The 27,287-nt window shown below is 39.9% G+C and overlaps 1 protein-coding gene and 2 pseudogenes across 2 annotated transcripts in view; 1 reads left to right on the top strand and 2 right to left on the bottom strand.

Annotated features, from left to right (window-relative positions):
• Positions 1–27,287, bottom strand: part of FBXL17 (F-box and leucine rich repeat protein 17) — a 638,862-nt gene that overhangs the window by 312,051 nt on the left and 299,524 nt on the right. Inside the window, exon 7 of one of the 2 annotated variants that reach the window (XM_083151699.1) lies at positions 9,949–9,991. The exons of the other annotated variant lie outside the window; for it this stretch is intronic. Within the exon in view, the coding sequence (XP_083007825.1) occupies positions 9,955–9,991 (37 nt within the window). The 3' untranslated portion in view covers positions 9,949–9,954. Of the gene's footprint in view, positions 1–9,948; positions 9,992–27,287 lie in introns of those variants that run through there. 2 annotated transcript variants of the gene reach the window in all.
• LOC146039558 (5S ribosomal RNA) lies at positions 23,940–24,058 on the bottom strand (annotated as a pseudogene).
• On the top strand, positions 25,394–25,512 carry LOC146039547 (5S ribosomal RNA; annotated as a pseudogene).

The raw sequence follows: 27,287 nt of genomic DNA, 5'->3' as shown, positions 1-27,287 counted from the left end.
GCCTGAATATTTAACACAGAGAAAACTCCCAGTTCGTTGAATCAGGGCATAATATTAACATTCATAGACGGTGAAGCAAAATGACTGAATTTTATTTATTTTTAAAGCATGAAAGCTTAAATTGTTGCGTGGATGTTGTCTGTTTATGAAGGTGTGAACATGATAATTGGAATAATAATGTATGTGGATGTTTTAATAAGCATGATTGTTACCTGTTTATTTGTAAGTACACAGACATTGATCATTGCATCCATGACATCGGACATACTGTAAAACCAAGAGCTGTCATTTATATTAAAACCTTTCATTTACCTTCATGATTTTTTTTTTGTTTTGTTTCACAAATAATCTAATATGAAAATGTCATTAATGTATCGAAAATTAATTTTTTACTTTTTACCATAGGGGCAATAGTTTAAGATCTGCAGAAATGTAAGCAATGTAGCCTTCAATTTCTATCAGTAAGTGATATTACTATACGGTATAGTATGCTAATAAGCAAGAATTTCCATTTGCCTCCACCAGGGATGGGCCATTGTTGGCCATTCAGCTGTTTTAGAACTACATATCCCACCATGCCCTGCCACAGCTTTGCTATTGTAAAACTGTGGCAGGGCATGCTGGCATGTGTAGGTGAACAGCAGCTGGAAGGCCACTAATTGCCAACCCTGTCGGGTGAAAACTATTCAGATGAGATTATCAAATTCCACCCCTACCCACATAGCCTTACTCTCTCTCTACCTACAGAAATTGCCTACTACCTACAAAATTCTGTGTGTTCCTTCCATACTTAAACACACCCTCAATTTCCAGGCCATATTTTTTAGATGCATCTAATTTTTATTTTTATTTAAGTTTCTGAGCAGGGCCCTCTTACTTCACTATCCATCTGTTAATGATAGTGTGTGGCAACCCCAAAAACATCTTGGCTCAATATGCCACACAGCGAGAGATGTCCAATGTGTGTGAGTGGACATGCAATTCAGAAAATGTGTCTTATTTGCATCACTATGTTAATAAACAAATTGTACAGATTAAAATGATATGTTCTGCTTGCGACTGTACCTCTATCTGAATACCAAATGCAATGTAGCGTAGCATTTCATATGCAGATAAAGGGGTATATTCAATGCCAAAGGGCAAACTATGGCAGCAAGCAGTGCCGATAGCTCACCGTCATAGTTCATTGTCAGTATTCAACTGACCTCCCTTCACTCGCCGTTTCCACCTCACTGGTTCTTTTCAGTGAGGTGGAAATGGTGAGTGCGGCTGTCAAAATGGCGAAGCTCGCCACTATATGCAGCTGGCTTGCTGCATTGATGAAGAACCTTGCCGTTCTGAGGAATATTTCCCTGCAACATAGAATATGGCGAGAAGCCAGCGAGGGGGTTAGATAGCTAGGATGGCTTGATTTCGGTGATCCTCGCCAAAAACAAGCCACCCTCGCCTAATAAACCCCTCTCCGGCATTGAATACAGCCACATATCACTTGAATTAGCATAAGCTGCTTGTATGTCCTAGTACCATTGTATTTGTTTTGTGGATAAGATGCATTTAAATACAAAATGTCAAACGAGAAGACGTTTATTGCTACAGAGTCAAGGTACAGAATGGAGTGACTAGAAGGGCTATTTAATGTGCAGAGGCTAGATGTTCTGTATGTGGACACATCTGTATAAAAAGTCAACAAAATCCAAATAAAAAATGATCAAACCATAATAAGACCAGTATATTCTTATAGTATGCAGATCTCAGGTGAAAGAAATGAAGATAACTTATTTACAAGTAGATTGCAATATATTGTGCTACAAAAAGCGATTTATTTATAATGGCAGAAAAAATAAATATGCCTGCAATGAAAATAATCATTGTAAACCATGCAAGTAATAAAAACGTATAGACACAAAAAGACTAAACAATCCTTAATGTTAACAAAAGTGCTATTTATAAAATCAGGAAGATTACAAGTTGGAGCAAGAGCACAAAAACAAGACAATGCCAGTGTTTTTCGAGTACATATTGTTAAAAATCAGAATGATTGAACCCCCCCCCCCCCAAAAAAAAAAAGAAACCCAATAGTAAAACTGTCCACTAATAACATAGTTGTATTATAATCTTATGCTATGACGTTTTTCTATTGAATACAATAGGGGAATGGAATTAAGTATTGGGGATTTCAGAAAGTCCAACACAAATGTCATAATTATTTAAGAGATTAATTTGGCAAATCTGATTATGAAACAACAATGCCATTCCTGTAATGCTACCTATACACCATGTTCTCTGCACATACGCTATCACTGAAAATGTACACATATTTTTATAAGAATAGTCATTTTCAAGTTAATAAATATATCTTTGACACATGTAGCCACTTTATCGGGAAGTTACCTTCAAAATAAGGATCTTAGTATTGCAACACTGACTTCTAGTAACCAAAAATAACATTTCATTATCGAAGTGTTGACAAAAAATTGATTCTCAAGTGAAACCATTATTCTTGGACGTAACATTAATCTTATATTTTCACCAGCCCAGGATTGGAAGTCTGTCCTAAATTAAATCCCCTCCCCCACATCTCCAAGCAACCAGAAAGTTCCAGATACTACTGTACTTGCAAAAGTCTACAATATATAATAACTAGACCTTTGGCGAGTGTGATACATACACATATGGGGGGGATGCAAATAGGTGTGAGTAGCTTGCAGGGATTTCGAGTTGTCATTGTTACTGCATTTAAACGCATCCAATGACAATTAAACCGCATCACACCATTGTAGCCTGTTCAAGTGCCGGCCTTGACCATTGGCTGCTGTGAACAAAAACACAGCCTACAGCCGCACTTATTCATGGGTGCAAGCTATTGTGGAGCACACCAGCACTTACTGGCAGGTGTGAGCTGTTCGCACCAAAATGGAGACACACCATAAAGTGAAATCATTTACTTATCTCTCCAATCCATTCACCACTCAGTAATCAGAGCTGAGCCAGTTAGACCATGGTCCATTTTCCAAATCCTGTGTCTTCTTCTCTTCAACTATCAAGCTGTAATGCCCAAGGCTTAACTATCCACTTGTTAAGTCTGCTATACTGTACATTCTAATCGCCATAGAGGTTTAGTGAAGGTAATTTATTAATTAAGGACTTCAATAGATCTACAGTACAGGATAATTACATAGCAAGTGCATTTCTCATGAGAAATAAATAATATACTTAAAATAAGTAGAATCTCTAGGGTGGATTAAACAATGGGACCAAATACAGAAATTTAATTTAGCAGATGACATTAAGTATTCCAAGTTATAAAGGTTATGGCGAAACTCTAGCAATACTTAAGTTACTGTATCTGTTCTATACTAAGGCACAGGTTCTCAAAGTTGGTCCTCAAGATCCCACACAGTGCATGTTTTGCAGATCTCCTCACAGAATCACGTCAAAAATGAGCTTCGCGTGAAAAAATGAGCTCCACCTGAGAATCTTTTAAAATGTGTCGGTCAGTAATGAGTGCACCTGTCTGGTGACATGGAAATTGTGAACTGTGTGGGGTCCTGAGAATACAGTTTGAGAACCACTGTACTAAGGTATACTTTTATCATATCTATCTATCTATAAAGATATATGTAGCTATATATATGGGATGCGGTTAATTTCCCGGCGGTCGGGATCCCGGCGGTCGGAATCCCGACACTGGAATCCCGACCGCCGAAATCCCGAAACTTTCTCCCTCCGTGGGTGTCCACGACACCCATAGAGGGAGAATAAAATAGCGTGCCGAGCGTAGCGAGGCACCGGGCCCGCTGCGTGGCGAGCGCAGCGAGCCCGCAAGGGGGGGCGATCCATGTCCCCCCCTTGTCAGGATTTCGGCGGTCGGGATTCCGACCGCCGGGATCCCGACCGCCGGGAAATCATATCGGATCCATATATATATATATATATATATATATATATATATATATATATATATATATAGTCAGAAGGTAGATCCGGCACTACAGGTCTTAAATGTAGCCAAGGAATGGTAGATGCGCCCCGGTGCCAGCAATAGGGACCTTGCAGCCCCTAATATATATAGAAGAGGACAAAAGGGCACTCAGGGTCTTTCTCAGGTGAAAACAAGAGACTGTTTATTCAGTCATAGAAAACGTCCGTCTACGTTTCGGGGTCTCCCCCTTTGTCAGGACAGGTTAGCGGTGTAGTGCTACCTTCATTGCGCCCTCAGTTTGCAGTCTGTGGCAAACTGAGGGCGCAATGAAGGTGTCCTCCTGACCGTCTGTTCCCGCGAAGGATCCCCAGCGCGCTGTGTAACCCGTGAGGGAAGAAGCAGCGTGGGCTGCCTTATCCTGTCGGTGCCCCGGACGTTTGGTGGTCTTGCCTGGCCTGGTAAAATATTGTTTAAACCTTGTGGTATCCAGCCCACACTGATGCAAATTTCGGTACGAGCAACCATTGGCTTGTTACTTCTGCTGTGTGCTTTTTAAAAAAATAAAACTGTTTTATGCACTATGGAGCGCCCCTCTGTTCTTCTATCCTATACAGACATCTCTTATTCCTGAGAATCCCAGGGATCATCCTTTGGAGGGAGCTGCAGCCCGAATATACTGGGACTTTTTAGTGGTATCATTGCCTAGTAATAGGCTTTCATTGCTGGACTGAGTACTTTTTAGATAGCGCTGTGTATCCTATCATTTGTATATATATATTTGTATATATATATATATATATATATATATATATACACACACATATACATGACAAAATTCTTATACATGCGATCCATGGAGCAATTCACTGTTAGCTCGTATAAGAGACAAAGGGGATGAGTCACATGCAGACGCGTCCACATCGGCATCCTGTGTTTAATGTGAAGATTTACTAAAGCATCTAGTGGTGGTGCTGCCCAAAGCAACCAGTCCTATTGTAGTGATCATTTCCTTTCTATTGCATTCTAGTCATAACAGAATCTGATTGGTTGTAGTCAGAATATTTCCTGTGTACGTTTTGCCTCATCTCCCTCTTGTCAAACAGTTTGCAAAGAAAACCTTGCAGTGAGTAACGTTCCTAGAGAACCTTGACGTATACGTAGAATGACCATGGAGCATGTGCAGGTGGACCATAATCTCTCAACTCTGTAACTACTGGCATTGCATATATCTCTCAACTTTTATTTATTCTCTAAGGAAACATTTACATTCGCTCATATGTTTGCACCAAGTTATCAATATGAATTAACCCCCATTGGAGTTTAAAACCTACATAAATTTACTAATTTGCTAAGCTACCTAGAATCTAAGATATTTAGTGATTTTTCAACTGATTGATCTTAACCTTATTAATAATTACTAAGCTGTGCGTTACCAGATCGCTCTTAGGTCTACGGTTCATGTTAATTATTTATACATTTCATCAGTCTTTCTCCTGTTGTTCAAACAATACTCATATCAATATATAATGAAGAAACTACATAAAACAAAATAAAAATAATCAGCCCCTGCATATCCCTACGATATCCTTTCTATTCATTCTGTATATTCTTACAAGATTACATTAAAATGTATTAATCCTGAGGTTTTGTAGTAGGTGTAAAACCTAAAGTACAGGATTCCTGCTACACATGGATCAAAGTAAGAATCACTGATTGTTAAAGTTGGATATACACTATAAGATTATCTTTCCAATCTGACTAGTTGGACTAAAAACCTGATCATTTCTGGGAGCAAATGACAATTGACTATTTACTCCCAAACATGGAAAACAAACAAAATGGTCATTCAGACAAATTGGTTACAGCCTTTTGATTTAACCAATTTATGCAAATGTTTTTGAACATTTTCCAACTTTTGGGAGCAAACGGTTGATTGTTATTTGTTCCCAGACCTTACCAGAGTTTCGTTCCAACCATCCAGATTTAAAAATATTCTTATAGTGTGTATCCTCAGCCACAAGCCGCCACTTGTAGCCCAAGCTGCGATTATAAGTACAATTAGTAGTCTCCTTTCCACTCACACCTCCATTGACAGCCACAAGTAAACAGCTTGTGAGATATCCCACTGGAAAGGCTAGTCTAATCCACGTCTTCTGGTCACCCATTCAGGCAGCAGTTAAGTTTCATATCTTACATTGTAAAAGGCAAGACCGAATATATACTGGCATAATTATGCCTGGGTAGCTCAGGAAAGTTCTGCAGCATGGTTATGAATTCAGCAAAACAAAGTATTTCCATTTTGGTGTGCTTGGCCCTCCATTGTAAGCTTGCAAGCAGGGCCCTCCTACCTTTTTTACTATCTGTAAATACCCAATGTGTTGTATCACTGTCTCCAATTGTAAAGGCAAAGGAATATGGTGCGCTATATAAGACACTGTTAATAAATAAATAAATAAATGTCTGTATTTTCTAATGTGATTTTATTCTTTATGTAAAGGAGCCTACTTATTGCGGTTCCCCTTTCAACTAATGATGTGGTCATCTAAGTCTGGGTACACACTGGAGCAACAGGTATTCTCTCAAATTCTTTGTACACATTAGAACGATTTTTATAAAAGACGGAATGATCATGTTCCATCCATAAACATGCGAGCAATGAAGCACATCAAACCTAGTGTCCGTTGACACTTAACGCCAAATCGGTGCAGCATCACTCCCATGTATATTCATACTAAGCCCCAGCGATGAAGTAAAGAGGAGGACTATAATTCCTGAAGCCGCAAGTTCCCAACCAAGGCACTAAATCTGTGTGGAGTTATTATGTCCCCACTCTTGACTCATTACAATTTTCCACCCACATTCCAAAACTTGCTAGTAAACAGAAAAAATATATTTTGCGCTCAGAGGCCGTCTCTCTGACCCAGATGGAAAAATAAGGGGAGAGAACGTGCCACTGTAAACGCAAAAAAAGGCGCTGATAGGATGGGCTATCACGTGTAGCTGCTCACACCAGTGGGGGTGGTCATTCCCCCAAGGAAGATATGGAAGGAAAAAAATGTGTGTGATTCGGTGGAGCGCTGAATCAATGAAATAATCAAGTCCTGATCATTTAAATGTAAATATATAAAACAATTTATTACATAAATAAAAATGCATACATCACACAAAAGTAATATATATCATACGTAGCTAAAATATCTACTGATGGTATATTGCACTTTGTAAAATATCCCCTATGTATGGGGCATGGATACTTGGGAAAAAAATATACAGTCACACTTGTTCCTATAGGTACTCCCTTGAAAGACAATTTTGCCAATGTGATATACGTTAACTGGTTTTGGTGGGTGTCCATTGACCTGTTGGATAGCCTGATGTTATATGTCACCTCGTGAGCATAGGTGTTGTTTACTCACGGAAAGACCGGCTCCAGAATAAACAGGTGGTGGTGTCCCTTGAGTGTCCAGTGGGCAAAAAGTTGTTGTGGAGGGAGTTGGTCCAAGTGGTTGGTGGCAAGTAATTTGTAATCCAATTTGTGTCCACAAAAGTATCCAGGGGTGAACCTGACGCGTTTCGTCATCCACGGATGACTTTATCAAAGGTATGACGAAACGCGTCAGGTTCACCCCTGGATACTTTTGTGGACACAAATTGGACCAACTCCCTCCACAACAACTTTTTGCCCACTGGACACTCAAGGGACACCACCACCTGTTTATTCTGGAGCCGGTCTTTCCGTGAGTAAACAACACCTATGCTCACGAGGTGACATATAACATCAGGCTATCCAACAGGTCAATGGACACCCACCAAAACCAGTTAACGTATATCACATTGGCAAAATTGTCTTTCAAGGGAGTACCTATAGGAACAAGTGTGACTGTATATTTTTTTCCCAAGTATCCATGCCCCATACATAGGGGATATTTTACAAAGTGCAATATACCATCAGTAGATATTTTAGCTACGTATGATATATATTACTTTTGTGTGATGTATGCATTTTTATTTATGTAATAAATTGTTTTATATATTTACATTTAAATGATCAGGACTTGATTATTTCATTGATTCAGCGCTCCACCGAATCACACACATTTTTTTCAAAACTTGCTAGTAGGCTGATTGGCAAAACCAAAACCTAGGGTGTTTTTATATACAGTTCCTTATAACTAATTAAGAAAGCAAATCAGATAAACAAATATGAATCTGATGACTTGATCAAAGTATGGAAGCTACTATAAATCTTGTACTGACAACTTGTTGCTATGGGTAACATTTTTCATAGAGGAAATAAAATCACTATATCAGTACACGCATGTAAACCAGGATCCTCTCTTTCCAGTTTGAGTAAGTGTCTTGATATTATTATGGTGGAAGCGATTTTGTGCGCTTCATCAGTTGTGTCACTTTGAAGCCATTGTATAAGGTGCATAGTCTTGCTGAATCCCAGAACCGACATTGGACAGGGAACTGAGCTAAGTTGGTGATGTGGAATATTCAAAAGTACAGATTGAATGTACAAACAACACTTAAGGTGCCCATACACGGAGAAATGTTCTCCGTACTTTTTGTACTAGATCGCATTGCATCTAGTTAAAAAAGCAGGCAATGTGCTAAATCAGCATGCCTTTTGTACTAGGGACCTTATTCAGATCCATTCGGTTCTCCATGCATTCTCAGACAGGACCGATGTTGTGTTTCTGTGGATGTGCAGACACATGGTGCTAGCACCCAAGGCGAACATTCTGTCCACCGTGTGCATGCACCTTACATGGCTAGCAGGGGGCGGAGATGGGCGGGGGGTGCCATTACTATTTCGGAACACCCAGTGTTTCATGGGTGTCCTCATGGTAATGAGGCCATGACACGGGTGCGAGGGGTGGGCAGCTGACATCACTGGATGTCAACTGCCCGCCCTGTCCCAGGGCGCCCACATTTTAGAGTCTTCATGTAGGTGTCTCTGAACTGCAAGCACTGGAGAAATCGTTCAACGGTCGCCGACCATGTAATGATTTCTCCCCGCCTGCGAATAGATAATTATGCAAATCACCCATTCACAGCCGTGCGTAAGGGGGGGGGGGGTGCCATGCGTGTGAGGGGGGGGGGGGCACCTGATGGAATTGCAGGGCTGCGAGCCATTCAGAATAAGGTCCCAGATGCGATGCAGTCTTGTACGATAAGTCCGTGCGGCCCATACTTTTTATGTGCTGTGCGATGTGAGGTAGCGCGCATTGCACTCATCAAAACGCCACGCATATGGGCAGCTTTACATGCTTACTGACACGAAGAGTAGACAAGTAGAAAATATCGTACAGTACGCTGTAGATGCTGCATTAGCTGTCAACACCATTTAATAATAATAATAACAATAATAATAAATACAAATTATTAACTGCACCAAGATGACAAGCAAATGTGTTGTGTGTATGTCCAGGTTGTTACTGATGTTCTATATAAGAAAAAAGGAACACTGTTATGTCGGTAAATCACTAAGTAGTAGGTGGTATTAGTTTCACAACATAAATGCAGAGCATAAGGATAATACCAGTCTGTTACAGGAACCATTTCTTCAAAGACAGCAAGAAGCTTGTTAATGTCAATAGGAAATTATTTTATTTCACATCTTAATACACCTTTCTGTGAAGACATCACAGGCATACTGTGAGGCAAAACTGTTGGGTAGCTGGAATATGCCAGGAAATATTACAGAGTATGAGAAAATACCTGACTCTGAGCTGCAATCAGAGACTTCAACACAATGGTGCTGTGATTGGCATAATGCCTGTTGTTATACAAGGCTAATTAGATTTATCACCTTATCTGTACCCCTGTGTAATACTGTTTTTCTGCAGCACTAAACATAGGCTATTAAAGCCTTATTCTCAGTTCTCCGTCCATAATCCACGTGGCTGGGATATCATCCGGAAGCACAATCACTTACCAAAGGCTGTAAGGAACACACACTGGGATCTGAAACAATATGTTTTAGAATTACACTTGCAACCCAGTTCTAAACTAGCATTGCTTTTTCAAAGAGATATCATGGGTTTTTTTCTGCGCACCCCCCTGAGGGTAAGAAAAGAAAAGGAAAATCTTTACTATTAAGTAAAAAACACCTTGTAATCCCCAAAATGAAAATTTAGGCATTTGGGCACTTTCTATTAACTTAATTGGGGAAATGATTGACAAAATGTCAATTTTTAAAGCATCGACATTGACAAAAAGAGATCTACACATAAAAAGGTTGACATGAGTTTTTATTGTTTATGGAGGAATTTCAGGTTGAATGGAAAGAAGGGGGGGGGAGCAGGGGGGCAGTGTTGTATCGCACAAGTGTGGTGAATTATTCCAATGTATCAGATGTAAATGTGACAGGTCTAAATACAATAAATTACATGTTACAAAATGCCCCCACCTTGCTCCACCCCCCATCCTGAGGGCACACCATAAACAATACTTTCAAAGGGGGTTTTGGACAAATCCCAGAATCTGCAGCACCTACCCACCCACAGCCCCCACCCTATTAACCACATCCCAATCCTGGTAGACCGTAAACAGCCCCTGCAGCCTTACTAGCCCTCCCACCCGCCCGACGGCTTCTCCGGTAGTCAAGGAAGAGGGCTCTCACAAGAACTCCCGACATCTCGTGAAAGCCCTATAAATTAGCGGCGGCAACGGTAGCCGGAAAGTCATTCAGCGGTAGCAGCATGGGACGGGTAAGCCGACGGAATTTGTACGTGGATATTTTATATATGGCCCCCGAAGGATTTTTTGGTACTTATGTATTATCTGGGCTCCCATGTTAAATGCACCCCATTTTTTCATACCCCTACTATCCAACTACGCATAGAGTTGATTTTATATAGTGTGGCAAGCGCAGCGAGCCACCGTGCCCGAAGCGTGGCGAGCGCAGCGAGCCCCGCGAGGGGAAGCGGTCTCATAAGAAAAACGGGAGCCCAGATATTACATAAGTACCAATTTTTTTACATTACAAATGGCCCTTGCCAGTAAAAAGATTCCCCACCCCTGATCTACATGGACTCTGATGGGAGCGGTAAAGTGCCCAAAAAATGGCAAGTGAATCGAGCGCAGTAAGGGAACACACTACATTAATTGGGGTTCCATGTTGACATGGACACAACACAGAAACTCAGGTCTACCTTTCATATGTCTACTTTTTTGTGTCGGCGGTTCGCTTGTTTCAACATTTTGCATGGCGACCTATTGATTGTCGCCTAAACACTGCAGACCTTTCCAATCACACCCTGCTGGAGAAGGAGACCCGTGTTTCTCCATTTTTCAAAACCTGGGAGAGTTGCATGGCAACCTTGACTCAACATCAACAGCGTAGGATTTATGAAACCATGAACCAAACACAGTGGCATGTACTTGCGAGATACTGGATGAGCCTAGGATCCATGTTGATTCTTAAGAGAGGAAGAAAAATTATTATTTTCTTTTTTTGTATCTTTTTTTTGTTTCTCAGTTAGTGTTGTTGTTGTCTCTGTGGTCCCGCCATATCGTTCTCCCATCACTGACTAAAGGGTGATCAATGATGATGATCATAAACTCGTTGGATGCTGATTGGTCTGCGACATATTTCAACTATTTGAATATGTAAGAAAATATCTACTGTATATCAGTCATGACTTACATTTCTGAGCATTATGTATTTAATGGGTAATGCTATATTGTATATACAGAGCCTCAGACATTGCATATAATGTAACATTGTAAACTCCCTGTTGGATTCACAATGTCTATTAACTGCCAACAAATATTGTATTGTGTCATTAGCTAGACAGTTTACAACTTCTCTCATTTACATTGGACACTCGCTCTAGCACATTACTATAAATATTTTATCGCCTCCCTATAGAAATTATGCACAGACTTGATGACATGTTTGTGAAAAACATACAGTGAATTCCCTGCATACGTTGTGCTTCTATTATTTGTAGCAGGTTTTTGGCATGCCCGGAGTACCTCCTTACAACCCAAAAATAACATTCACAATGTATTACTGCCAACTCATCTCTGCCTAATGTTCGGACCAAATAGAGCTGTATAAGATGCCAACCTTGTGACATTTAGATTTAATATAAGATTAAGGCAATGTCCAATTAGATGGCCAACTGTTAAATGGTGCTCCTGCTGGTGAGTGTGCTGAGCCCTGAGCACTTTATGGGGGTTTCTGGGCATGACACGAGGTGGAATGCATAACGGTTGTGTGTGCTGCCAGATGACTGTGGTGTGGTGGATTTCAGCCTACTCTATAGTGCGATCAGGTAAAAGTAATGTTATTTACGGTATAATTTGCCAATAAGGATTTGTTGTGTCCTGTAACGTTATAAGACACTAAGTAAAGGCATAGTTGACAGTTGTGGACATTTCCTTGTTCTCATTATTGCTGAATGTAAAAGACCCTGTAGCATTGATTTCCAATACAGTGTCCCACATATGCCATTTAGTAGAATACAAGTGTAAATGAATCTGCAATTTGGCTGAGTGCATAAGATTCAATTTTTTTTTAAACTTAGGAAAGAGTAATGATATTCTACTTTACACATAGCTGTTTTAGCATTTTATGACTCTTTTATTCTAACAAAATCAATTACAACATATAGGTATGGCTCATCTGGAACAAAGTATATTTGTTCTATAAAAAAAACTTCTATCTTCCCAGTGAGGCAATGTACAAACTTTGTACAGTAATAAAAGATAGATTTCATGGTCAAAAGTACAAGGACACACCATCACATTATTGTGTGACCATTTCACTCATATAGTGTTAACTCTAGCTTTCTTATGCAGGGCTCCGCCCCCTGCCCATTTTTTTTTAAACTGTAAAGGCGTTCTGCCCTTTAATTTGCTTTTACTGTTTGCCCTTCGGCCACGCTGTTGAAGTGTTGAAGTCCTCTGCTGACCACGGCGGGGGACAGGATGGGTCTGAATGAGCTGACTACCCACTCTCAGCCAAGTAGTTGAGCGGCCAATCAACGTGGTGTGGGACAAGATGCTGCTGGAATAGATGACACACTGCTGAGTTGCATGCCAGCTCTTCCAGCCACATCTAATCTCTTCTGCTGAGAGCAGCGGCGTGTTAGCTTTTCCAGCCCCCTGGGCAAAAATCATGTAACTACCCTGGGCAACAATCATGTAACTGCCCTGGGCAACAATCATGCACTATCCCCTGGGCAACGAGCATGAAAACCCATGTGGCAAACCAGCATGAAACCCCTGTGGCAACAAGCATGTAAGTAAGCCACAATTAGGTGTCATAATATAGAATAGGCATTATGGTGTGTGGTATAACGTGCAATAGGCATTATGTTGTGTGGTATATGTAATGGGCACACCGGTGTGTGACAATGTGTAATGGCTGTTAGCCTGGTGAATTGTGCTATGTGTGTGTGTGTGTGTGTGTGTGTGTATATATATATATATATATATATATATATATATATATATATATATATATATATATATATACCGTATATACTCGAGTATAAGCCGACCCGAATATAAGCCGAGGCCCCTAATTTTGCCCCAAAAATCTGGGAAAACTTATTGACTCGAGTATAAGCCGGGGGTAGGAAACACAGCGGTTACTGGTCTGACACACACACACACACATACGGTATTACCGGTAGTATACATACAAACAGCGAAGAACTCACAATGTATACAAACAATACTGACAAAAACACACAAATGGTATACACACAGTTGACACAGACATACACACACTTGCACAGTATACATACACATGCACAGTATACACACATGCACAGTATACATACACACACATGCACAGTATACATACACACACAGACATGCACAGTATACATACACGCACAAACATGCACAGTATACATTACATACACACACATACACACACACAGACATGCACAGTACACATAAAGGTAATTTATTACAGCATATATGGTACCCAGAGCCCCCTCACTGCCCCCCCCCCCCACACACACACACACACCGGAATGTATTTATCATTTAATGTTGGTACGGTACCTTTATTCACAGAGTACCGGTACTTTAGACGCAGGACGGAGCAGAGGGAGCAGAGCACCAGGCAGGAAGTGTCAACCTCTGACACTCCTGCGTGTGTCCGGCCCCTGCTCTGTCCTGCTGCAGCGCGGCGCCGGCGGGAGAACGGGCGGGTAAGGTAGGGTAAGGCTGAGTGGTTAGAGCGGGCGCATAAGGCAGGGGAGCCGGCGGCAGCAGTGCACAGCTCCGGCGCTTTGTGATATGTCTGCGCCCGGAGCTAGTGTTCTGCCGGCTCCGCCGATTTTCCACTTGACTCGAGTATAAGCCGAGGAGGGGGTTTTCTGCCCCAAAAAATGGGCAGAAAAACTCGGCTTATACTCGAGTATATACGGTATATATATATATATGCAGGAGAAAAACCAGAAAGCGCACGATGTGAGTATAATGTGAATATATATATATATATACATACATACACACACACATACACACGCACCCCCTGCCCTAAAAATCCTTGATATCTATCGTAGTCATTAATAGCAAGTGTGCAAAGCTTCTAGCCATGGAATTTACATAGTGTCACAATCTGGAATATTTAGCTTGGTTTAGATGCCCGAATCAGGATCAACACACAGCTTTTACATATTTAAACAATGAATGGAGCTTTTCAGTCAGAATACAGAAGACAAAAACAGCTATACCTAAATCAGAGGTCTTATTATCAGAGTTCTACGGTCATCCCTGCCACCTACAGATCTGGACTATATATACACAAGATGGAGGTTGCGCTAAATTGATGATAGGATGAATAATAACCAATAAAATGATTATGAAAATAATTATAAGTAATAGAATGAAAAGGCTGCGTCTAGATTGGTTAGAAATATTGATAACGTCACCTTTATGAGTGCAGAGTCCTTTTTGGGCCCAAAAGAGTTAACTCCCGGGTGGGTGCTGATGTTGTGGTGTCTAATATATATATATATATATATATAAATTCCAGGCAGTTCCGCACCTATCACAAAAAAGAGTCACCACGGCGGTGCTCACTCCAGGGATAAATATCCAGACAATAAAGAGCAAAAAGAAGAGGGCACTCACCAATTGTAGAATGTAGTTTTGAAGAGAAAAATTTATTTATGCTTACATGACAGGGCTAACGTTTCGGTCTTGTACAGACCTTTGTCAAAGCCAAGCAATACAGAGAGCAGGTCCTTCCACCATGAACACCCAATGCATACTGGCCACCATAGCAGTAAATATACCTGTTACACATCACATGGTATAGCAGACAGCCAATCAACATACCCTGGTATTAAACTCATATTCTAGCACAACTGTATATTATCTATATAAGTGTTATGGCACATAAGCATAGCGTTATGCTAATCAAGGTAATCTTAAATGAAAAAAGAGAAAGAATAATGTATATAGGCAAAAACAAACTCATATCGTAATGACCGGAAGTTGTATGTGCCCCATGTTATTGGAATGCACATCAGATCCCGGAAATGCCCATAAACACTGTAGTGAGGTATTAGATAAAGCTCCATAATCAACAGCCAACATAAATAGTATAGATAGCGTCTTACCTCAGGCGCTAATGGAATAACACACAACTTAGCATTGAAAAACAGGAGACAGGCAGTAACTTATACATTGCCTCGTATAACCAGGAAGTGGCATGCGTTCCACGCTGTTGGAACGCATGCCGGAAACCAGGAAGTGACGATAGCGCTGTCAGCGCTACCCTGGTAACCGGACAAGCCTCAGGGGGAATTAAAGAAGTAGCGCACAGAAGCGCTGGGGACATGTTACACATACAAGCATGTAACTTACTGAGGGGGTCGCTGGAAACATATTTAGAACTAAATATATACTAGGCAATCGGTAAAATTAATAATGTAACCTTTGATTAGCAAACGCTGCTATGTTACCCAGACAACCAATAAAGACATAATATATGTTAAACAGGCTAAATACTGCTATAATAGTGGTCAGAAAAAATCTCATAGTATGCACAAAAAACACAATTTATACAAAAATATAGACAAAACACACAAATACCACAAATATGATAAAAAAGGCAGATGTCGACAATGTCGACCATAGCCCTCCACTCAAAAGGAGTGGGTAAAATGTACCATAGGATGCCTCATCAGTATCCTATCTGAGTCAGATAGGATACTGATGAGGCATCCTATGGTACATTTTACCCACTCCTTTTGAGTGGAGGGCTATGGTCGACATTGTCGACATCTGCCTTTTTTATCATATTTGTGGTATTTGTGTGTTTTGTCTATATTTTTGTATAAATTGTGTTTTTTGTGCATACTATGAGATTTTTTCTGACCACTATTATAGCAGTATTTAGCCTGTTTAACATATATTATGTCTTTATTGGTTGTCTGGGTAACATAGCAGCGTTTGCTAATCAAAGGTTACATTATTAATTTTACCGATTGCCTAGTATATATTTAGTTCTAAATATGTTTCCAGCGACCCCCTCAGTAAGTTACATGCTTGTATGTGTAACATGTCCCCAGCGCTTCTGTGCGCTACTTCTTTAATTCCCCCTGAGGCTTGTCCGGTTACCAGGGTAGCGCTGACAGCGCTATCGTCACTTCCTGGTTTCCGGCATGCGTTCCAACAGCGTGGAACGCATGCCACTTCCTGGTTATACGAGGCAATGTATAAGTTACTGCCTGTCTCCTGTTTTTCAATGCTAAGTTGTGTGTTATTCCATTAGCGCCTGAGGTAAGACGCTATCTATACTATTTATGTTGGCTGTTGATTATGGAGCTTTATCTAATACCTCACTACAGTGTTTATGGGCATTTCCGGGATCTGATGTGCATTCCAATAACATGGGGCACATACAACTTCCGGTCATTACGATATGAGTTTGTTTTTGCCTATATACATTATTCTTTCTCTTTTTTCATTTAAGATTACCTTGATTAGCATAACGCTATGCTTATGTGCCATAACACTTATATAGATAATATACAGTTGTGCTAGAATATGAGTTTAATACCAGGGTATGTTGATTGGCTGTCTGCTATACCATGTGATGTGTAACAGGTATATATACTGCTATGGTGGCCAGTATGCATTGGGTGTTCATGGTGGAAGGACCTGCTCTCTGTATTGCTTGGCTTTGACAAAGGTCTGTACAAGACCGAAACGTTAGCCCTGTCATGTAAGCATAAATAAATTTTTCTCTTCAAAACTACATTCTACAATTGGTGAGTGCCCTCTTCTTTTTGCTCTTTATATATATATATATATATATATATATATATATATATATATATATATATATATATATATATATATATGTCACAACTCACCAATGGTGCCCATTCTCATGTAAACTAAGGGGGTGATTCTAGTTGGTTTGCAAAAGCAAACTCCTTCTTTAATGAACAAAACCATGTGCACTGCAGGTGGGGCTGATGTAACATGTGCAGAGAGAGTTACATTTGGGTGAGTTATTTTGTTTTTGTGCAGTGTAAATACTGGCTGCATTATTTTTACACTGTAATTCAGATTTCAGTTTGACTGCACCTCACCCAAATGTAACTCTGTTACGTCTGCCCTACCTGCAGTGCACATGGTTTTGTCGATTAAAGAAAAAAAGTTTGCTTTTGCAAACCAACCAGAATCAAATATAAATGATAAATAATAAAATGATGATTGTTAACTCTAATCTTCGTGTCTCTCCAGCCAGCCATGCTTTCGGGATTTCTTTAATCATGTACCGGTATGACTATTTGCTCCAACTGCCAGAAGTCTCCTCAATGAATGGATTTAATAAACAGTGTTCTACACCCACAAAGTAAACTGGATTGACTAAAAAGAATCATCAGCTCATGATGTGTCTTTCTGCAAAATAACCCATACAATAAAATATTTTATACCAATAAGTATTCTCCGGTTTCTAAAAATATTTTAACTAAAAATATAAGAAAAGCTTAATTTTATTATAGAGATGAAATCTCAATGTCAGAACAGAACCAAACAGAGAACTAATAAAACAAAAGATAGATTATCTATTGAAATCATCAGGTATGATTCATAAATGCTGGTTTACACCCTAATAAAATACTGCTGCTTATTCAAATATACCTTACCCCCTAAACATCACAAAATATGTCACAATATGCATGTCATTGGGTAGAACCACAGTAATGAGAACAGGACTGTAGCCAGAACATGGAATTAATGTCCTGATCCAGGGAGAACTGAAATTAATGTTATATTACACCGATGCCTCGGATCATCCTTGCGTCATACTATTAGAACTTGCAGGTGCAGTCTGGCTTAATCTCCCTTGAGCTACAGTATAAGCAAAGATTATGTCACAACTTTTTTTTTTTTTTATTCAATCTTTTTAGTAATTTTGCACATGTAGAGAAACAAACAACCCAAACAGGTAGACACAACAATATACAAGTGGTACACAATCAGGTATTGTCTTATTACAGAGCAACCATGTAATGAACAAGTAACTGTTGCAGGACATAGAAACATTTCCTGTGCAAGTTGTAGCGACCTAAATACTCGAAGGCACCATTCGGGTACGTGTCTAATATAAAGGAACAGGAATGTATTGAGACAGTCTTGTAATAATGAAATATGCGATCCCAGCTCATTCAAAATTCAATCAGGAGAACCACTTATCTGCTCAGGAGTTCAAATTTGTATGTTTATATTGACATGTCAAACAGAAATCCCTTTAAATCCCAAAACAACCCTCCGTATAACCCCCCATCCTGTATGACCTAACCCCAACTTTGGTATACTTGGATCCCAGCAACCTAACTCCCCCCCAACTAACTATACTAACTATCTAATCCTATCCCCCCCCCCCCCCCATAAAAAGGAAATTGAACATTCAGTGTACGGAAAAAGAAAAGATAGTGGAAAACTGGTTCCCATGACAACACAACATACTGGAATATCGGACAAAGGACCATTTTAGAACACGGAATAGGACTATAACATACACAATGAAAATTAGAATTAGTAAAGTATATACTATGTATAGAAACAACATTCCAATATAATCATATCGCTAATCTGGCCAATATTCAAATGTAGACTTCGTGAGGTGGAGTATTTCTCATGCGCTCCACAAGGCCAATATTCAGACTCATTATGTGGCAGAATTAGATTTCTGTAAGGAGGATAGGTCTCGTTCTGGCAGCCGGAGGAATATCCGCAGCATATATAACATAAAGTCAAGGAGGAGAGTGTAATCTCCAACATCATGTCAGAGGACTGTAGGCAAACTGTATCGTCCACTCTGCATGCAGAGTTGGTATACCAATCAGTCATGAACCTGTATAGGTCAATACAGGAGTGTGGATTCAGTGTGAAAGTCAGAACTGTGTCAGGGTTGGCCAAAGGATCAGTAGATGTAAAGACAGCTCTCACAACCGTTATATCACATCTTCCAAAGGTAGAGATAGAGGATGGGTCACCGGACATCACACAGGAGAGTAATATTTAGGATTTTAGCAGGAGGGGCCATAGGATCTGTAACAGATATCTCCCACAGCAGATATATCTCAACTTCCAAGGGCATACAGAGAAGATGAAACCCTCCCCGAACATCATCCAGCCGCCTGCATAATCTAGCAGTGGAGACCTAGATCTCTTACAGTATCTGTGATAGAAAGGATTCTATACTCATTCAAACAAGTAAAGGTCTCAGAAGTGTCACCAAAACCACTTTAGAGATACAGTAGTACTGTAATATAATCACAGGGAGCAAAACACTGTTAGCTTTTGTTGTATCCAATCATCTAAACAGGAGAAATGGCATCAGCGTGCCAGATATGTTGCCACAGTCCCCACCCGCCACCAAATAGAGTGCCAGGTAGTAGTGTTATAAAACCAAAGAGAAGAGTAAGGAAGCCTCTGCAGCAGTAGGATTCAATGTAACTTACGCCGAGCGCCACAACTCGGTGATGCCGCGAGCCAGGTAAGATGGCGCCGGCTCTCCCCGTGTAGGCCGTGGTAGCAAGCCTCAATAAAGGCCGCTCATCCTGCCAAAATAGCCAGGGAGGTCATCGGGGCGAGTCTCCCCAGTCCGTCAAGCTGCTCGGGAGCAGGACGCCATACTTCTTGCAGGGAAGCCGATGACAGCCGTGGCAGAGGTCCGGGAGTCAGAGTATTTGTAGGCCGCAGTAGATTTTTATCGTCGGAGTGGTGGGCAAAGGCAGCGGCAATGCACCAACAGGGGGAATAAAATGTCCCGACAGGTGTTCTCCAGTTAGCGGTGGTTTCAGAGCCGCCAAATGAGGCAAATCAGGGTATTTTGCAGGATAGAATACAGAAGGTTGCTGCCTACACCTAGCTCGTCCAAGCCATGCCTCTTGTGTCAAAATTTTAGCACATTACTACAACTAAAGGGTTTACGAAGGTTATTCCACTGTAAACCTTAATAAAGAACCAAAACTGGGTGGTTTATAAAAGTTACTAATCGTAAAAAGTTTCCATTGAGTAGGTTTATCAATAATAAAAGATTTGATTATTTAAAATCTAAATTTACTTTTGTTAAAGATTTCTGCTTCTGTTGAAAATTATGGTTAATCTCCCATTGCCCTAATGGTTATTCATATAACATAACTGCTACTTAAAATGTGATTGAAAGACCACCTGGGGTTCCCATGGAAATCGGTTGTGTTTAGTGAATAGAAGGAGCAACTTTCTATGCCATGGCAACATAAAGGATAATCATTCCATGTGGCACAGACAGTGTGGGTTTCTATAGGGGATTCAACTTTCATACAAGGTCATAAAATAAAGTAAACAAACATGGTACACATGATTAAACTAAAGAAAAGGAACATGCATTGAATACTAATTCTGCATCAGTTTTGGAAAGACAATTTGAGAAAAGCAAATAAAATGTGTTACTTCTATGATATTTTGTGCTTAGAGGTCTTCCAAGAAATAAAGTCATACACCTTTCAGATATACTCCAAAATCCCAGGTTTTTGCACATGAAGGCACATTAACCTGGGATGTCTGAAAGGGTCAACCCGGGTCTCCGACCCTTCTTTTTACCTGGGTTGAGGATCCAGGATTTTCAACCCGGAGTTGACCCTTTCAGACAGAAGAAAACCCGAGGTTTTTCAGCAAATTACCAGGTCGAACTGCTTCACCCGGTAATTTGCTGCGGTAAGGGTGCAGGCTGCACCTGGGAAAATGACCCAACACTCAAAATGCCGGGTAATTCCCAGGTAGTAGGTCTAAAAGGGAAATTAGTCTCATATTTATTTAAGTTTGTACCATCCAAGGAATTCCCCAAAACAAAACTGCTTAAGAAACTTTACATACAAACGTATGTGCATGCTAAGATTTAGACTCCAAAGTTATACTGTACAAAGACTTTTTAATATGGAAGTTCTTGAGCTAGTTCTTCAAGCAGAGTTAGTTCAGATGCCAGAATGCTTAAACCATGCAATGTTCTGCCAATCAGTGTAACGTATTCGGTATTTTACTGGCACTGCCAATGCGCAAAGAGAGCTCATTCAGAAAAGTCTGTATGTTTGATCCAAAAAAGGCGTTTAAGGAAAACATGAACAAGTGGTTTGTATGCAGATGTCAGAAACTGGCAGATCTCTCAATGCAGCACTGTATTCCATATAATTCCACTGATTTAAGAATTGGCTTTTGAACTAAATAAGGCATTCACCATGTTTTAAGACTCCATTCAATGACAAGAATATTTAATGGAAGGAAATAAGCATAATTATACTTTTTCCCTTAAAGTAATCCTCACCTTTAATTTGAGGACATTATAACACCAAAAATGTCTTCTATCCAAAAATCCTATGAGTAACTTCACAGGAGAAACAAATCTCAAGATTCATCCGGAACTTGGTCGTGAAATTAAAACATCTACTAAACAGAAAGTGATTATATTTATAAAATATATAAATATGGTTTTAGGGTTGGATATAAAACTGCTTACAGATTTAATTGTTAATATTGTATTATTTTTTATATAGAGCAATAATCTTCTGCACTGCAAGGCCAGACAAATTGAACATTATGGTATACTTATAAAATACCTTTACTTCATTTTCAAAAGTTCACAACCCCCCCCCCCCCCCCCCCACACACACACAAAAAAAACACTACAAAATGATTAATTCTCTTATGTGGGCTCAGAAAGAGCTTTGAACAAAAGAGAGCACATGGCTGATTCGAAGGTGGGCCATAGTTGCCTACCCTCCTGCATACTGCAGGAGACTCCCTGAAATAACAGTAATCTCCCTCTCTCCGTCATTAGTCTAGAAATATACCTCATTTCACCTAGCCCACATTACATTGTGTGTTTGGGGAAAATGGAATGAGAGATAGATACATTTACATTGAATCATCAGCACCATTTACCAACACTTCACCAAGTATAGTAGCTCTTACTAACTGCTTTGTGGCTCATCTACATTTGTATATAAGCCATTTTAAAAGATTCCTCACATATGTATACACCCACGCTTCTGGGTGCCAAGTTCACAATCTCTTTTCACCATCTCTCCATATATGGAACTAGACACGCCATTTGGGTGAAGCATGACATGTCCCCACAATGGGGTGCTGTGTAAAATTCTAATACCAACTATAATCTCCCTGAAACTAGTTTTCAAAAGTAGGTAAGTATGAGGTGGGCGCTAAAGCACAACAAATTTAGTATGCAGTGGCTGTGCTGAATCATGCTAAAACAACAAGAGATGTCTTAAGTAAACAGACGCCCATTGCTTACTTGTCTTATCCATAGCTATGTCCAAAAGCACAGCGTTACATCATCTGTGTGAACATCGGACATGTGAGCAACTCTACAGTTACTCAGTATGTATGGTGAAATCACGCAGGTTGAGCCATAAAATGGAACTGAAACACCCCCTGCTTTCTAGAATGTTGCCTAGCACCACCCTCAAATGCCAGCTGCATGTCAATCATGTACAGTGCTTTGCGCAAGCGATATCACATACCCAGATTTGCACATGCACGTTGTGACTCCTTCACAAATGCAGATCAACCACCTCTAAATAAACCTTTAGAGTAAACGGCTTATTCCAAAAATTGGTTGGCCACTGCAGCATATTTCCTTAAGGTGCCGCTACACTTTTTTAACCTGAAAGGCTAGCAGTCGCTAGTCACAGAGGGATCTCCTGGTCACTTGCATCCATGCACCCTGCCCCAGTGCCCGATATGCTGCCAATCATTGCTGAATCACTGTACAGCAACACCACACACCCAGTGTAAAAGGGCTGCTTTTTATTAGAATATAGCACTATTGTCCACTTTTCTGAGGAATAAGGGAAATGATTCCAAGATGCAGTAATTAGAGAACAAAGTTAAGTTTATAACATGCAACTCAGCTGTACCAAGTAAAAGCTGTATCTGTTTGAATAGTCAGTAGTAGACAAAAAAAGTCAATTCATAAACTGTGAAATGCAGCACCATTGGGGGCAGCAGGTGGGTGTTCTGGTCTTAAATCAACATACTGTATTTGGGGTTTTGTCAGGGAAGACCTGACAGAGAGAGAAAAACGCTTTTTGGGCGCACTCCTTTTTTGTAAATTTACAAGTATTAGATGATTATTTTAAGATATAACTTTTATTATAGACTTTGTTAAAATAAGTGGCACTCTGAGTTCAAATAGTTGAATGGGTTAAAAATGTAGTGTGATCCTCAAACTATTATTGTTTAAGGAATAATAATTAGTATGTCACACTTTACTTTGTCATTTATGCACTGAGTTTTTCAAAGGTACGATTACCAGTGAACATAGGCAGAGAAATGATTTAGTTCCCTTAATGGATCAATATAGTGTGCTAATATTGCACAATGGGTATATACAATGGTATACACAAATAAGTCACAGCCTTATGTAATAAATAATTTCTAATAACAACAATTCTCTCTAGCAGTCATGGGTACAGTGGTTAAATTGAAGCAGCGACTTGCTTCCCTTATATTTGTATTGCCACACCTGGTCTTCCCCAGGGGTCTCCCACCTGGGTACTGTCCTGGCCCTCCACTGCTTGGCTTCCAAGTTCGGAGAGGGGTTGGGCAAACCAGCGGGGTATGGTGGCAATACGTCAAAAATTAATGCAAGGTGCTTCAATCAATTATTACTGTTTGGCTGCAGATAGCGGTGGCGCATCACACTGAGGCTTTTTTAATGGCCTATTAATTTCACAAAGGGTTAATGATATATAGCTTATTGGGAATGCAGTTATATTGGCAGGTAGAGCACCCTGGTGCTGTAGAACAAAATTATATTAAATATGATAGGGTGGTTGACACCAGTTGTGTCGACACAATTTTAGTTAGAAGGAGAAAAAGATATAATTATTATACATTGGTAGAGAGTAACGATATGAAAGGTAAATTATTTTGGAAAAAAAATGTTAGTAAGTAGAACACATTGTTGCAAAAAATCGTGCTTTGAGAAACTTGCTGTCTGTAGATAGAGTTAATTTTTGACAAGTATAAGGCACTGATTTAGAGCAATCTGCGCAGGATACATTGACACATTGTAATGGTTTTCTACAAATAGACACAATGTTGATGAAATGCTCCTGGTTGATCAAAGGAAAGGGGGAGATACTGTAGCCAGAGTCTAGTAGCCGGCTTGCTGAAAAAATTATAAAGATATAAATAGGGCTGACGCTGTGTTTTGGTGGTTGACACACAATGGGTCGACACAATGTTGCCTGTGGTATACAGTACAGAGATGACGCCAAGTGGGGAATAATGTTGGAGCGAGCACTTCCCAAATGCAAAGGCACAGGGGAGTGTGCTCGTGTACCTGCTGCCGCTGCCTGTGTTAGCGGCTGATGACGGGACTTGGCGTGTCTGCGGCTTGCTGTAGTGAGCGTCGCGGTGTTGGACCAGACCAGGAGATGTGGTCTGCCGCTGACTGACGGGGTACAGGGAGATCCAGGGCGCAAGAAGCCGGACCTGCTTGTTGCGGATACTCCGTCGCGGAGATTGACGGCTGGTGGGGTCACGGCTGTATCGCGTTGATTATCGGTGATGTCCGGTAATTGCTGGAGAGGTAGGCTGGACGGGAACTAGCTGTGGACACGTGTTTCGCCTATGAGGCTTCGTCTAGCAGTGCCATGATATAATAATTTACCTTTCATATCGTTACTCTCTACCAATGTATAATAATTATATCTTTTTCTCCTTCTAACTAAAATTGTGTCGACACAACTGGTGTCAACCACCCTATCATATTTAATATAATTTTGTTCTACAGTACCAGGGTGCTCTACCTGCCAATATAACTGCATTCCCAATAAGCTATATATCATTAACCCTTTGTGAAATTAATAGGCCATTAAAAAAGCCTCAGTGTGATGCGCCACCGCTATCTGCAGCCAAACAGTAATAATTGATTGAAGCACCTTGCATTAATTTTTGACGTATTGCCACCATACCCCGCTGGTTTGCCCAACCCCTCTCCGAACTTGGAAGCCAAGCAGTGGAGGGCCAGGACAGTACCCAGGTGGGAGACCCCTGGGGAAGACCAGGTGTGGCAATACAAATATAAGGGAAGCAAGTCGCTGCTTCAATTTAACCACTGTACCCATGACTGCTAGAGAGAATTGTTGTTATTAGAAATTATTTATTACATAAGGCTGTGACTTATTTGTGTATACCATTGTATATACCCATTGTGCAATATTAGCACACTATATTGATCCATTAAGGGAACTAAATCATTTCTCTGCCTATGTTCACTGGTAATCGTACCTTTGAAAAACTCAGTGCATAAATGACAAAGTAAAGTGTGACATACTAATTATTATTCCTTAAACAATAATAGTTTGAGGATCACACTACATTTTTAACCCATTCAACTATTTGAACTCAAAGTGCCACTTATTTTAACAAAGTCTATAATAAAAGTTATATCTTAAAATAATCATCTAATACTTGTAAATTTACAAAAAAGGAGTGCGCCCAAAAAGCGTTTTTCTCTCTCTGTCAGGTCTTCCCTGACAAAACCCCAGTGTACAATCATTGACCCTAAACGCTGGGCGCACCGCCAACCCCATAACTACCAGAAATTATATCCTCAGTAGTTATAATTCAGTTGGTTTTCTGATCAATAAACTAATTCCTAGTCTGTGCGGATCTATACCCTCCTTCTTGCATACTGTATTTGGGTAAGCAAATTTTTTAGACTGTGCATGTCCGGCATCATTGCCTTATCTGCGCAGCTTCCCCCCACATCTTCTCAGCAGGAGTAAACTCTGGAGTTAGCGTATTAACCCTTTAAATGACATGGGTGATGTGAGAGATGTGCCAAATATTGGCTAAAAATGCCAGGGTCCAAGTCAAAGTATTTGAATCCGTTACTGCCGGCAAATAATCTGAAGTCAATTCATTGAAGTTTTGCTAAACATTGCGACAATGACACTGGCATTTTTAGCGGATATTTTGCACACCTCTCACAGAAATGTTGGCATTCAAAAAGTTAAATAATAATACAAACTTAAAGCTATGTTAACGTTGGGATGCTGATATAATCAAAAATATATAATTTATTTTTTTTATGACACACTGGATAAATAATCAGTTTGCCTTTTATCTAAAATGCCACATATGAGCTTGAATTTATCAACAGCTTTCAAAACAAGATAAATGTATACAACAGCTGCATATTGGACTCGTTTTGTATAACATGTGCTACATATCAAAATGGCATTTGAGATATATATATATATATATATAGATAGATAGATAGATAGATATATATCTATATCTATATAGATAGATAGATAGATAGATAGATAGATAGATATACACACACATACACACCATAGAGAATAAATACATACACTTTCCTTTAACTCTGACAACAGTGAATAAAACATTGCAACAAGTACCGGTTTGACCCTCTTCATTTTTAGCAGTTCCGACTGAGTGGCAATAGCTGCTTGAAATTCAGCAATCACATTTCTCACTGTTCCAGAATGACCCATTTCTCACTAGAATGAGCTAGAGAATTTATACATATAAATAACTGTTTGCCATTCTTGCTGTAGAAAAAAAAAGTTTGTATGTATGTATATTTATATGTAAATGTCATCCATTAAAAGTTGTAAATTATGCATATTTCTGATCATTTTCTTTCACACCAGACCCTTCTCTCATCACTAATTTGTTATTTAATATAGCCATCAGTTACGACGCACACCAGCACAAAACAGTAATTACTTTATAAGAAACTATATTGTGTCCATGCCTTTAAAGCAAAACCAAGATGTACAGTATAGCTTTCCAGGTCATGGATTGTCAGAGGTCCATGCTT

This window comes from Crinia signifera, chromosome 1, assembly GCF_055691185.1.
Source record: "Crinia signifera chromosome 1, ASM5569118v1, whole genome shotgun sequence".
NCBI classification, from domain to species: domain Eukaryota; kingdom Metazoa; phylum Chordata; class Amphibia; order Anura; family Myobatrachidae; genus Crinia; species Crinia signifera.
Note: the sequence above shows the minus strand (reverse complement) of the source record. Positions and strands in the feature narration are given on the sequence as shown.